We start from the raw sequence: 17,342 nt of genomic DNA, 5'->3' as shown, positions 1-17,342 counted from the left end.
TTCAATATACATAATTTTTTAATTAACATTACATATTTACCATGTTTAAATGTACATAACTTTTTTAATTAACATTACATATTTACCATGTTTAAATATATATAATTTTTTTATTAACATTACATATTTACCATGTTTCAATGTACATAATGTTTTCACTAACATTACATATTTACCATGTTTAAATATATATAATTTTTTAATTAACATTTCATATTTACCATGTTTAAATGTACATAATTTTTTAATTAACATTACATATTTACCATGTTTAAATGTACATAATTTTTTAATTAACATTACATATTTACCATGTTTAAATGTACATAATGTTTTTAATTAACATTACCTATTTACCATGTTTAAATGTACATAATTTTTTAATTAACATTGCATATTTACCATGTTTGAATGTACATAATTTTTTAATTAACATTACATATTTACCATGTTTAAATGTACACAATTTTTTAATTAACATTACATATTTACCATGTTTCAATATACATAATTTTTTAATTAACATAACATATTTACCATGTTTAAATGTACATAATGTTTTTAATTAACATTACATATTTACCATGTTTAAATGTACATAATTTTTTAATTAACATTACATATTTACCATGTTTAAATGTACATAATTTTTTAATTTACATTACATATTTACAATGTTGAAATGTACATAATTTTTTAATTAAAGTTACATATTGACCATGTTTCAATGTACATAATTTTTTAATTAACATTACATATTTACCATGTTTAAATGTACATAATTTTTTAATGTACATTACATATTTACCATGTTTAAATGTACATAATTTTTTAATTAACATTACATATTTACCATGTTTAAATGTACATAATTTTTTAATTAACATTACATATTTACCATGTTTAAATGTACATAATTTTTTAATTAACATTACATATTTACCATGTTTAAATGTACATAATTTTTTAATTAACATTACATATTTACCATGTTTAAATGTACATAATTTTTTAATTAACATTACATATTTACCATGTTTAAATGTACATACTTTTTAATTAACATTACATATTTACCATGTTTAAATGTACATAATTTTTTAATTAACATGACATATTTACCATGTTTAAATGTACATAATTTTTTAATTAACGTTACATATTTACCATGTTTAAATGTACATAATTTTTTAATTAACATTACATATTTACCATGTTTCAATTACATAATTTTTTAATTAACATTACATATTTACCATTTTTCAATGTACATAATTTTTTAATTAACATTACATATTTACCATGTTTAAATGTACATAATTTTTTAATTAACATTACATATTTACCATGTTTAAATGTACATCATTTTTTAATTAACATTACATATTTACCATGTTTAAATATATATAATTTTTCAATTAACATTACATATTTACCATGTTTAAATGTACATAATTTTTTAATTAAAGTTACATATTGACCATGTTTCAATGTACATAATTTTTTAATTAACATTACATATTTACCATGTTTAAATGTACATAATTTTTTAATTAACATTACATATTTACCATGTTTAAATGTACATAATTTTTTAATTAACATTACATATTTACCATGTTTAAATGTACATAATTTTTTAATTAACATTACATATTTACCATGTTTAAATGTACATAATTTTTTAATTAACATTACATATTTACCATGTTTAAATGTACATAATTTTTTAATTAACATTACATATTTACCATGTTTAAATGTACATAATTTTTTAATTAACATTACATATTTACCATGTTTAAATGTACATACTTTTTAATTAACATTACATATTTACCATGTTTAAATGTACATAATTTTTTAATTAACATGACATATTTACCATGTTTAAATGTACATAATTTTTTAATTAACGTTACATATTTATCATGTTTAAATGTACATAATTTTTTAATTAACATTACATATTTACCATGTTTCAATTACATAATTTTTTAATTAACATTACATATTTACCATTTTTCAATGTACATAATTTTTTAATTAACATTACATATTTACCATGTTTAAATGTACATAATTTTTTAATTAACATTACATATTTACCATGTTTAAATGTACATCATTTTTTAATTAACATTACATATTTACCATGTTTAAATATATATAATTTTTCAATTAACATTACATATTTACCATGTTTAAATGTACATAGTTTTTTAATTAACATTACATATTTACCATGTTTAAATGTACATAATTTTTTAATTAACATTACATATTTACCATGTTTCAATGTACATAATTTTTTAATAAACATTACATATTTACCATGTTTAAATGTACATAATTTTTTAATTAACATTACATATTTACCATGTTTAAATGTACATAATTTTTTTAATAACCATTACATATTTACCATGTTTCAATGTACATAATTTTTCTAATTTACATTACATATTTACCATGTTTAAATGTACATAATTTTTCTAATTTACATTACATATTTACCATGTTTAAATGTACATAATTTTTTAATTAACATTACATATTTACCATGTTTAAATGTACATAATTTTTTTAATTTGCATTACATATTTACCATGTTTAAATGTACATAATTTTTTAATGTACATTACATATTTACCATGTTTAAATGTACATAATTTTTTAATAACATTACATATTTACCATGTTTCAATGTACATAACTTTTTTAATTAACATTACATATTTACCATGTTTCAATTACACAATTTTTTAATTAACATTACATATTTACCATGTTTAAATGTACATAACTTTTTTAATTAACATTACATATTTACCATGTTTAAATATATATAATTTTTTTATTAACATTACATATTTACCATGTTTCAATGTACATAATGTTTTCACTAACATTACATATTTACCATGTTTAAATATATATAATTTTTTAATTAACATTTCATATTTACCATGTTTAAATGTACATAATTTTTTAATTAACATTACATATTTACCATGTTTAAATGTACATAATTTTTTAATTAACATTACATATTTACCATGTTTAAATGTACATAATGTTTTTAATTAACATTACCTATTTACCATGTTTAAATGTACATAATTTTTTAATTAACATTGCATATTTACCATGTTTGAATGTACATAATTTTTTAATTAACATTACATATTTACCATGTTTAAATGTACACAATTTTTTAATTAACATTACATATTTACCATGTTTCAATATACATAATTTTTTAATTAACATAACATATTTACCATGTTTAAATGTACATAATGTTTTTAATTAACATTACATATTTACCATGTTTAAATGTACATAATTTTTTAATTAACATTACATATTTACCATGTTTAAATGCACATAATTTTTTAATTTACATTACATATTTACAATGTTGAAATGTACATAATTTTTTAATTAAAGTTACATATTGACCATGTTTCAATGTACATAATTTTTTAATTAACATTACATATTTACCATGTTTAAATGTACATAATTTTTTAATTAACATTACATATTTACCATGTTTAAATGTACATAATTTTTTAATTAACATTACATATTTACCATGTTTAAATGTACATAATTTTTTAATTAACATTACATATTTACCATGTTTAAATGTACATAATTTTTTAATTAACATTACATATTTACCATGTTTAAATGTACATAATTTTTTAATTAACATTACATATTTACCATGTTTAAATGTACATAATTTTTTAATTAACATTACATATTTACCATGTTTAAATGTACATACTTTTTAATTAACATTACATATTTACCATGTTTAAATGTACATAATTTTTTAATTAACATGACATATTTACCATGTTTAAATGTACATAATTTTTTAATTAACGTTACATATTTACCATGTTTAAATGTACATAATTTTTTAATTAACATTACATATTTACCATGTTTCAATTACATAATTTTTTAATTAACATTACATATTTACCATTTTTCAATGTACATAATTTTTTAATTAACATTACATATTTACCATGTTTAAATGTACATAATTTTTTAATTAACATTACATATTTACCATGTTTAAATGTACATCATTTTTTAATTAACATTACATATTTACCATGTTTAAATATATATAATTTTTCAATTAACATTACATATTTACCATGTTTAAATGTACATAATTTTTTAATTAACATTACAAATTTACCATGTTTAAATGTACATAATTTTTTAATTAACATTACATATTTACCATGTTTAAATGTACATAATTTTTTAATTAACATTACATATTTACCATGTTTAAATGTACATAATTTTTTAATTAACATTACATATTTACCATGTTTAAATATATATAATTTTTTTATTAACATTACATATTTACCATGTTTAAATGTACATAATTTTTTAATTAACATTACATATTTACCATGTTTAAATGTACATAATTTTTTAATTAACATTACATATTTACCATGTTTAAATGTACACAATTTTTTAATTAACATTACATATTTACCATGTTAAAATATACATAATTTTTTAATTAACATAACATATTTACCATGTTTAACTGTACATAATGTTTTTAATTAACATTACATATTTACCATGTTTAAATATATATAGTTTTTAATTAACATTTCATATTTACCATGTTTAAATGTACATAATTTTTTAATTAACATTACATATTTACCATGTCTCAATGTACATAATTTTATTTATTAACGTAACATATTTACCGTGTTTCAATGTACATAATTTTTTAATTAACATTACATATTTACCATGTTGAAATGTACATAATTTTTTAATTAAAGTTACATATTTACCATGTTTCAATGTACATAATTTTTTAATTAACATTACATATTTACCACGTTTAAATGTACATAATTTTTTTATTAACATTACATATTTACCATGTTTAAATGTACATAATTTTTTAATTAACGTTAAATATTTACCAAGTTTTGAATGTACATAATTTGTTAATTAACATTACATATTTACCATGTTTCAATGTACATAATGTTTTTAATTAACATTACATATTTACCATGTTTAAATGTACATAATTTTTTAATTAACATTACATATTTACCATGTTTAAATGTACATAAGTTTTTTAATTTACATTACATATTTACCATGTTTAAATGTACATAATTTTTTAATTAACATTACATATTTACCATGTTTAAATGTACATAATTTTTTAATTAACATTACATATTTACCATGTTTAAATGTACATAATTTTTTAATTAACATTACATATTTACCATGTTTAAATGTACATAATGTTTTAATTAACATTACATATTTACCATGTTTAAATGTACATAATTTTTTAATATACATTACATATTTACCATGTTTAAATGCACATAATTTTTTAATTAACATTACATATTTACCATGTTTAAATGTACATAATTTTTTAATTAACATGACATATTTACCATGTTTAAATGTACATAATTTTTTAATTAACATTACATATTTACCATGTTTAAATGTACATAATTTTTTAATTAACATTACATATTTACCATGTTTCAATTACATAATTTTTTAATTAACATTACATATTTACCATTTTTCAATGTACATAATTTTTTAATTAACATTACATATTTACCATGTTTAAATGAACATAATTTTTTAATTAACATTAAATATTTACCATGTTTAAATGTACATAATTTTTTAATTAACATTACATATTTACCATGTTTAAATATATATAATTTTTCAATTAACATTACATATTTACCATGTTTAAATGTACATAATTTTTTAATTAACATATCATATTTACCATGTTTCAATGCACATAATTTTTTAATTATCATTACATATTTACCATGTTTAAATGTACATAATTTTTTAATTAACATTACATATTTACCATGTTCAAATGCACATAGTTTTTTAATTAACATTACATATTTACCATGTTTAAATGTACATAATTTTTTAATTAACCTTAAATATTTACCAAGTTTTGAATGTACATAATTTTTTAATTAACATTACATATTTACCATGTTTCAATGTACATAATTTTTTTAATTAACATTACATATTTACCATGTTTAAATGTACATAATTTTTTAATTAACATTACATATTTACCATGTTTAAATGTACATAATTTTTTAATTAACGTTAAATATTTACAAAGTTTTGAATGTACATAATTTTTTAATTAACATTACATATTTACCATGTTTCAATGTACATAATTTTTTTAATTAACATTACATATTTACCATGTTTAAATGTACATAATTTTTTAATTAACATTACATATTTACCATGTTTAAATGTACATAATTTTTTTAATTTACATTACATATTTACCATGTTTAAATGTACATAATTTTATAATTAACATTACATATTTACCATGTTTAAATGTACATAATTTTTTAATTAACATTACATATTTACCATGTTTAAATGTACATAATGTTTTAATTAACATTACATATTTACCATGTTTAAATGTACATAATTTTTTAATATACATTACATATTTACCATGTTTAAATGCACATAATTTTTTAATTAACATTACATATTTACCATGTTGAAATGTACATAATTTTTTAATTAACGTTAAATATTTACCAAGTTTTGAATGTACATAATTTGTTAATTAACATTACATATTTACCATGTTTCAATGTACATAATGTTTTTAATTAACATTACATATTTACCATGTTTAAATGTACATAATTTTTTAATTAACATTACATATTTACCATGTTTAAATGTACATAAGTTTTTTAATTTACATTACATATTTACCATGTTTCAATGTACATAATTTTTTAATTAACATTACATATTTACCATGTTTAAATGTACATAATTTTTTAATTAACATTACATATTTACCATGTTTAAATTCACATAGTTTTTTAATTAACATTACATATTTACCATGTTTAAATGTACATAATTTTTTAATTAACCTTAAATATTTACCAAGTTTTGAATGTACATAATTTTTTAATTAACATTACATATTTACCATGTTTCAATGTACATAATTTTTTTAATTAACATTACATATTTACCATGTTTAAATGTACATAATTTTTTAATTAACATTACATATTTACCATGTTTAAATGTACACAATTTTTTAATTAACGTTAAATATTTACAAAGTTTTGAATGTACATAATTTTTTAATTAACATTACATATTTACCATGTTTCAATGTACATAATTTTATTAATTAACATTACATATTTACCATGTTTAAATGTACATAATTTTTTAATTAACATTACATATTTACCATGTTTAAATGTACATAATTTTTTTAATTTACATTACATATTTACCATGTTTAAATGTACATAATTTTATAATTAACATTACATATTTACCATGTTTAAATGTACATAATTTTTTAATTAACATTACATATTTACCATGTTTAAATGTACATAATTTTTTAATTAACATTACATATTTACCATGTTTAAATGTACATAATTTTTTTAATTTACATTACATATTTACCATGTTTAAATGTACATAATTTTTTAATTAACATTACATATTTACCATGTTTAAATGTACATAATTTTTTTATTAACATTACATATTTACCATGTTTAAATGTACATAATTTTTTAATTTACATTACATATTTACCATGTTTAAATCTACATAATTTTTTAATTAACATTACATATTTACCATGTTTAAATGTACATACTTTTTTTAATTAACATTACATATTTACCATGTTTAAATGTACATAATTTTTTAATTAACATTGCATATTTACCATGTTTAAATGTACATAATTTTTTAATTAGCATTACATATTTACCATGTTTAAATGTACATAATTTTTTAATTACCATTACATATTTACCATGTTTCAATATACATAATTTTTTAATTAACATTACATATTTAAATGTACATAATTTTTTTAATTTACATTACATATTTACCATGTTTTAATATATATAATTTTTTAATTAACATTTCATATTTACCATGTTTAAATGTACATAATTTTTTAATTAACATTACATATTTACCATGTTTAAATGTACATAATTTTTTAATTAACATTACATATTTACCATGTGTAAATGTACATAATTTTTTTAATTAACATTACATATTTACCATGTTTAAATGTACATAATTTTTTAATTAACATTGCCTATTTACCATGTTTAAATGTACATAATTTTTTAATTAACATTACATATTTACCATGTTTCAATATACATAATTTTTTAATTAACATAACATATTTACCATGTTTAAATGTACATAATTTTTTTAATTAACATTACATATTTACCATGTTTAAATATATATAGTTTTTAATTAACATTTCATATTTACCATGTTTAAATGTACATAATGTTGTAATTAAAGTTACATATTTACCATGTTTCAATGTACATAATTGTTTAATTAACATTACATATTTACCATGTTTAAATGTACATAATTTTTTAATTAACATTACATATTTACCATGTTTAAATGTACATAATTTTTTAATTAACATTACATATTTACCATGTTTAAATGTACATAATTTTTTTTAATTAACGTTACATATTTACCATGTTTAAATATATATAATCTTTCAATTAACATTACATATTTACCATGTTTCAATGTACATAATGTTTTAATTAACATTACATATTTACCATGTTTAAATGTACATAATTTTTTTAATTTACATTACATATTTACCATGTTTAAATGTACATAATTTTTTTAATTTACATTACATATTTACCATGTTTAAATGTACATAATTTTTTAATTAACATTACATATTTACCATGTTTAAATGTACATAATTTTTTAATTAACATTACATATTTACCATGTTTAAATGTACATAATTTATTTAATTTACATTACATATTTACCATGTTGAAATGTACATAATTTTTTAATTAACATTACATATTTACCATGTTTCAATGTACATAGTTTTTTAATTAGCATTACATATTTACCATGTTTAAATGTACATAATTTTTTTAATTAACATTACATATTTACCACGTTTAAATGTACATAATGTTTTAAGTCACATTACATATTTACCATGTTTAAATGTACATAATTTTTTAATTAACATTTCATATTTACCATGTTTAAATGTACATAATTTTTTAATTATCATTACAATTTTACCATGTTTAAATGTACATAATTTTTTAATTAACATTACATATTTACCACGTTTAAATGTACATAATTTTTTAATTAACATTACATATTTACCATGTTTCAATATACATAATTTTTTAATTAACGTAACATATTTACCATGTTTCAATGTACATAATTTTTTAATTAACATTACATATTTACCATGTTTAAATGTACATAATTTTGTAATTAAAGTTACATATTTACCATGTTTCAATGTACATAATTGTTTAATTAGCATTACATATTTACCATGTTTAAATGTACATAATTTTTTAATTAACATTACATATTTACCATGTTTCAATATACATAATTTTTTAATTAACATTACATATTTAAATGTACATAATTTTTTTAATTTACATTACATATTTACCATGTTTTAATATATATAATTTTTTAATTAACATTTCATATTTACCATGTTTAAATGTACATAATTTTTTAATTAACATTACATATTTACCATGTTTAAATGTACATAATTTTTTAATTAACATTACATATTTACCATGTGTAAATGTACATAATTTTTTTAATTAACATTACATATTTACCATGTTTAAATGTACATAATTTTTTAATTAACATTGCCTATTTACCATGTTTAAATGTACATAATTTTTTAATTAACATTACATATTTACCATGTTTCAATATACATAATTTTTTAATTAACATAACATATTTACCTTGTTTAAATGTACATAATTTTTTTAATTAACATTACATATTTACCATGTTTAAATATATATAGTTTTTAATTAACATTTCATATTTACCATGTTTAAATGTACATAATTTTTTAATTAACATTACATATTTACCATGTCTCAATGTACATAATTTTTTAATTAACGTAACATATTTACCATGTTTCAATGTACATAATTTTTTAATTAACATTACATATTTACCATGTTTAAATGTACATAATGTTGTAATTAAAGTTACATATTTACCATGTTTCAATGTACATAATTGTTTAATTAACATTACATATTTACCATGTTTAAATGTACATAATTTTTTAATTAACATTACATATTTACCATGTTTAAATGTACATAATTTTTTAATTAACATTACATATTTACCATGTTTAAATGTACATAATTTTTTTTAATTAACGTTACATATTTACCATGTTTAAATATATAGAATCTTTCAATTAACATTACATATTTACCATGTTTCAATGTACATAATGTTTTAATTAACATTACATATTTACCATGTTTAAATGTACATAATTTTTTTAATTTACATTACATATTTACCATGTTTAAATGTACATAATATTTTTAATTTACATTACATATTTACCATGTTTAAATGTACATAATTTTTTAATTAACATTACATATTTACCATGTTTAAATGTACATAATTTTTTAATTAACATTACATATTTACCATGTTTAAATGTACATAATTTATTTAATTTACATTACATATTTACCATGTTGAAATGTACATAATTTTTTAATTAACATTACATATTTACCATGTTTCAATGTACATAGTTTTTTAATTAACATTACATATTTACCATGTTTAAATGTACATAATTTTTTTAATTAACATTACATATTTACCACGTTTAAATGTACATAATGTTTTAAGTCACATTACATATTTACCATGTTTAAATGTACATAATTTTTTAATTAACATTTCATATTTACCATGTTTAAATGTACATAATTTTTTAATTATCATTACAATTTTACCATGTTTAAATGTACATAATTGTTTAATTAACATTACATATTTACCATGTTTAAATGTACATAATTTTTTTAATTAACATTACATATTTACCATGTTTAAATGTACATAATTTTTTAATTAACATTGCATATTTACCATGTTTAAATGTACATAATTTTTTAATTAACATTACATATTTACCATGTTTCAATATACATAATTTTTTAATTAACATAACATATTTACCATGTTTAAATGTACATTATTTTTTTAATTAACATTACATATTTACCATGTTTAAATATATATAGTTTTTAATTAACATTTCATATTTACCATGTTTAAATGTACATAATTTTTTAATTAACATTACATATTTACCATGTCTCAATGTACATAATTTTTTAATTAACGTAACATATTTACCATGTTTCAATGTACATAATTTTTTAATTAACATTACATATTTACCATGTTTAAATGTACATAATTTTGTAATTAAAGTTACATATTTACCATGTTTCAATGTACATAATTGTTTAATTAACATTACATATTTACCATGTTTAAATGTACATAATTTTTTAATTAACATTACATATTTACCATGTTTAAATGTACATAATTTTTTAATTAACATTACATATTTACCATGTTTAAATGTACATAATTTTTTTAATTAACGTTACATATTTACCATGTTTAAATATATATAATCTTTCAATTAACATTACATATTTACCATGTTTCAATGTACATAATGTTTTAATTAACATTACATATTTACCATGTTTAAATGTACATAATTTTTTTAATTTACATTACATATTTACCATGTTTAAATGTACATAATTTTTTAATTAACATTACATATTTACCATGTTTAAATGTACATAATTTTTTAATTAACATTACATATTTACCATGTTTAAATGTACCTAATTTATTTTATTTACATTACATATTTACCATGTTGAAATGTACATAATTTTTTTAATTAACATTACATATTTACCATGTTTAAATGTACATAATGTTTTAAGTCACATTACATATTTACCATGTTTAAATGTACATAATTTTTTAATTAACATTACATATTTACCATGTTTAAATGTACATAATTTTTTTATTAACATTATATATATTTACCATGTTTAAATGTACATAATTTTTTAATGAACATTACATATTTACCATGTTAAAATGAACATAATTTTTTAATTAACATTTCATATTTACCATGTTTAAATGTACACAATTTTTTAATTAACATTACATATTTACCATGTTTAAATATATATAATTTTTTTAATTTACTTTACATATTTACCATGTTTCAATGTACATAATTTTTTAATTAACATTACATATTTACCATGTTTCAATGTACATAATTTTTTAATTAACATTACATATTTACCATGTTTAAATGTACATAATTTTTTAATTAACGTTACATATTTACCATGTTTAAATGTACATAATATTTTAATTAACGTTACATATTTACCATGTTTCAATTACATAATGTTTTAATTAACATTACATATTTACCATGTTTCAATGTACATAATTTTTTAATTAACATTACATATTTACCATGTTTCAATGTACATAATTGTTTAATTAACGTTACATATTTACCATGATTCAATGTACATAATTTTTTAATTAACATTACATATTTACCATGTTTCAATGTACATAATTTTTTAATTAACATTACATATTTACCATGATTCAATGTACATAATTTTTTAATTAACATTACATATTTACCATGTTTCAATTACATAATTTTTTAATTAACATTACATATTTACCATGTTTCAATGTACATAATTTTTTAATTAACATTACATATTTACCATGTTTCAATGTACATAATTTTTTAATTAACATTACATATTTACCATGTTTCAATGTACATAATTTTTTAATTAACATTACATATTTACCATGATTCAATGTACATAATTTTTTAATTAACATTACATATTTACCATGTTTCCATGTTAGATTTGTGAAAAATTATTTCTACTTTACTTTGTGGTTAATCTTTTTACAAAGGAGTAACCACTTATCAAGGCCTGAAAGCCATTCAAAGAAAAAGTTCAATGAATGTAAAGTGGTAGTGCTAATGGTGTAAATTGGGTAGAATCTGGATTATTTAAGAGGATGGTTCAACAAGAACTTGTTTACATTGGACTTGAAGGCCAAGATATTGTAATCGGCTAGGAAGCAGGCCAGTAGAACAGTGTTTCATAGGTAGGCAGTTTTAGAAAAAATCTTTGTTCATAGAATCTGCATTTAGATTTTAGGCACAGATAGTGGTTGTAGCTAGTTGAGTGTTTTTATGAAAGTTTGACCATAGATTGGAGCTCACACAAGCACTTGGCATAAAAATAACAATAGAGCAGAAACATGCTCGTAATCTCTCTACTGTTTTAAGTTGCAAGGAAGAGAAAAGGGTATCACCTACTGGGTTTCGAAGCTAGTTTTGAACTCTATCAAGGCAAGATACAGTGTGTCGAGCAGCTCCTGACCACATGTAGTAACAGTACTCAATTTTAGTACATACTTGGCTGTTATACAGATAGAAGACTGTGTCAGCAGTGAGATACCTACCGGAGCAGTAGAATGATCCAACCATTTTTCCAGTGATCTTGGCAACAGATTTGATGTATGTGTTCCATTTAAGATCAGGAGTTAAGGTCAGTTCTAGAAGCTTGTCAAGATATGGTGCTTCCCCAAGACGAGAGCCATTTATTTCAATTGGGGCCAGATGGTGGGTCAGTGCGATTATGATGAAAAAAGAGAAGCTTGCATTAAAATTAACCAGCCACTTTTTTCCCCCATTGCACCATGTGCTAAAGATCAGAAGAAAGAGAATCTGAAAGATCTTGGTCATTGCCATCCTTTGAAATGTTGCCATAGATTGTCGTGTCATCTGCATAAAAGTCTACCAATGATCTAAGAATGTGATTTGGGAGATCATTAATGGAGATCAAGAAGAGAGTTGGACCCAGTTAGAACCTTGAAAAACGCCAGTGTTGATACTATGAACCCATTGACAACTACTCTTATAAGCCTAGAAAGGATTTAATAATTGAGAGGACATTTCCAACTATTCCATAGCTGGAAATTTTATGCCATACCTTTGGATATGTCAACATGTTTATCATACAATTTGGTGTTTTATTTAAATTTTTTTATTGATGCTTGGCAGTTCAAAATAAAACAACAGAAAAGCTGTACACTGTATTACGGTACATCAAAAATTAGTAAAAATAAGCAAGTAGAATTAAAATAAAATCAATTTACTATTCAAAATCCACAACATTCACATAAAACGAGCCTGTCATAGATTATTTCCTTTCTAAAATAAAAATGACAAGCAAGTATATTCATAGGTATTCTTGTTATTTTTGACCACCATAGATCATTTGAGTGTCAATAAAAATAAACACCAACAAGTTTATTTATCTAAATAATTCCAGTAAAAGTAACTCCAATTATCAAATTCGATTTTGTTTGAATAAAACAATAAATTTATTTAAAATTATGAGCCTGTACGGCCCAAATTTTAGTATTCAAATGCTTTCATTCATTTTTATTAATACTTATGCCTGAATTCTTGTTTTAAAACATGACGTAAGTCATAAATATGTCAAAGCTGTAATTATTTTAAGGTAATATTTTAAGCTCTATTTATAAGTTCAAATAGATAAATTTGTAAAACGTCAGACTGAAGATCTCAAGGTTTTCATTTCCAGTCATGACATCTGCTTTATTTGTTGGGAACTTATTTATTATAAGGGCAGTATTTTTCTTTTGTAAAAGTAGTTAAGATCTGTGAAATTTTGAAATAATACAAATTTAGCAATGCATTTATTATGTTTCAAAAGATTTGTGACAAAATCTCTATATAAGTTGACAAATTAATAAGATTTTTTTTAAGTATAACAAAACATAAGAACAATTGATAAAAGTTCGATAATAACTCACTTGTATAAAGATAGGGGTATTTTATTAAATTTGACCGAAATATTCATAATTCTTCTAAATTCTGCAAATATTTCTTTTGAACAAATAGAAAGTCTGAAATAAAGGGAAAAAAGACTTATTTTGAAAATATTGAAGTAAAGATATGTATGGGTTGCAAGTTTAACATGTCCCTAAAACAAAATACTTTAAAAATTTAACATGACTTAAGTTTCATATCAATAAATTCCATAACAGCAGCTGGCAAAAAACATGAAAAAATAATTAAGGTTTTTATTTAGAATTTAACTTAATAAAAAATAAATAAAAATACAGAAAAATCTTCATGGTGTACCCAGCAGAGAATGAAGAAAAAATTATGTAAATTAATCAAGTAGTTTCATTTTTAACTAAAAAAAAAAAAAATCAAATTTTATGAGTAAGCAAAAAGAGATTGTCTCACGTCGCCATTTTGGAATAAAAAACAAGGACAGTAATGTTGGCAACAGATTTGATTTAATTCAAACTTTATAACCTAATGATTTAACATTATTTGCTTTTAAATCATTTAAAAATGATTTATTTATAAAAATATAATGGTGATTATTTAAAATTACACTTAGTAAAAAAAATTTAAAAAAACAAATGTACAAAAAAATTTTATGATGTATGCATCACATAATGAAGATGTCATAGTCCAAAAATCATGTAAATTGATAAATTAAAAAAATCAAATTTTATGATGAAGCAATGAGTAGACTGTGGGTGGCCAGATTGTTTTAAATGTTGCCAAAATTCAAAGGTGACAATTCAATTGAACCACAGAGATTTTCACTAGAAATTGTAAAATTTAATTTTTTTTTAATAAAGAAAACTACTTGATCATTTTAATTGATTTTTGGAATATGATATTTCCATTCAGAGACATGGAAATATCATATGTAAAGATTTTTCTGTATTTTTATTTGTTTTAATTGAATTTTAAATAAGAACCAAAATTGATTTCAAGTAAAATTGGATATCTAATAAAATTAGTTTTCAAATCAACATACTGCAAAAGAATTTACCTGGAATAAACTTTATGGCTGTTTTTGTGTGTAACACCCTGTCTTCTACCATTTACCGAAACTTCTTCAAAAGATTCATTGCCAGATCGATACCAGATGATTGCTAAAAGAAAACATTTAAAAAATGTTGTTTATTGTCACATGTGACACAAGGGCAACTTTGATTGTAGGTTACTAGCATACATAGAGGTATATAAGACATTTCAAAAAGTGGAAAGGGTAGTGAAACATGTATGCCACCGGCTTAATTATCAGTGAGTCTAGCTTTAAATACTTCAATCATGGCTTAAAAATAAAATTATTCATCGTACTTAAGCCCATTTGCCACTCAACCAGTGTTTTCTTGTCGTAATGCATTTAAAATGCACTAAAACCCATACTTGTATTGTGTGAAGCTGACTATTTGCAAGCATTTTAAAAGGCATCCAATATATTGGATTAAGAAACATCAAAAACAAATGAAAACGATAAGCATTAATTGCAGATGCAGATTCAAATTGTATTTCTTTCAAGATGATTTTATTTTAAAATCAACCAGAATGCATAAAACATCAAAGAATTTTGTTATCATTTCTATTAAATATGAATACTTTTTTCCCCCAGAAAAGAAATTCAGCAAAAATATAAAAAATCTTAACCCAAAATACTGGTCATCCATTGATAGTTTGTGTGCCAAAAACTAACATCCAAGATTTTAAAATAGAGAAAACTGAATTTTTGTCGCTAATCATCATTTAGTAATGCTATAGCATTATATATAGGAATGCTACAAGACAGAATCTGCTAATAAGATAATCAGCATCAATGAAGAACATTACTATGCGAGGAGTAGAACGATTATCTAAACTCAAAAACACGGTTTGTTCTCTGCAGTATGCATTATTTTTAACTAGTGTAAACTTAATACATAACATTATATTTAGGTATTACTCTAAACCAGTTTTTGAATGAGTTCTTCAAATCTAAATTAATACAAAGAAACCCGACTTCACAAATTGCTAAAAGTTCCATTATTGGATTTTAATTATAAGGTGAAGCTTGAACATTCTTACTCAAGGTAGATAAAGCCAAAAACATCCACACATTAATATGGGAGGGAGAGACTATTTTTAAATATCGTCCTAAATTGGTAATGGAGCAATGGACTTATACTAAGGAGATATTATTAAGTCCCTCTTACCTATCTTTTTTCTTTCTTTTTTTTTTTAATTGGAAAGTAGATAATGCATAGTGGATGTGTTATCGGCAGCTCCAGCAATCTCGCTTCTCCTTTTTTGTTCCTCAGTTCACATTTCCAATGAGTGATTTTTTTGA

At 19.9% G+C, this 17,342-nt stretch overlaps 1 protein-coding gene across 4 annotated transcripts in view; it reads right to left on the bottom strand.

Moving 5' to 3' along the window:
• LOC145270916 (tRNA-specific adenosine deaminase 1-like) overlaps positions 1-17,342 on the bottom strand; it is a 235,289-nt gene that overhangs the window by 92,937 nt on the left and 125,010 nt on the right. For 3 of the 4 annotated variants that reach the window (XM_080126565.1, XM_080126497.1, XM_080126673.1), the window contains 2 exons: positions 16,029-16,131; positions 14,986-15,078 (listed from right to left, as the gene is read on the bottom strand). In XM_080126565.1, coding sequence (XP_079982691.1) covers positions 14,986-15,078; positions 16,029-16,131 — 196 coding nt within the window. The remainder of the gene's footprint in view (positions 1-14,985; positions 15,079-16,028; positions 16,132-17,342) is intronic. The other variant, XM_080126618.1, reaches the window with a different exon arrangement.

This window comes from Euprymna scolopes, chromosome 1, assembly GCF_053919585.1.
Source record: "Euprymna scolopes isolate OS-2025 chromosome 1, ASM5391958v1, whole genome shotgun sequence".
Taxonomy (NCBI): Eukaryota; Metazoa; Mollusca; class Cephalopoda; order Sepiida; family Sepiolidae; genus Euprymna; species Euprymna scolopes.
The sequence above is the reverse complement of the archived record's forward strand: the minus strand, read 5'-3'. Positions and strand labels throughout refer to the sequence as shown.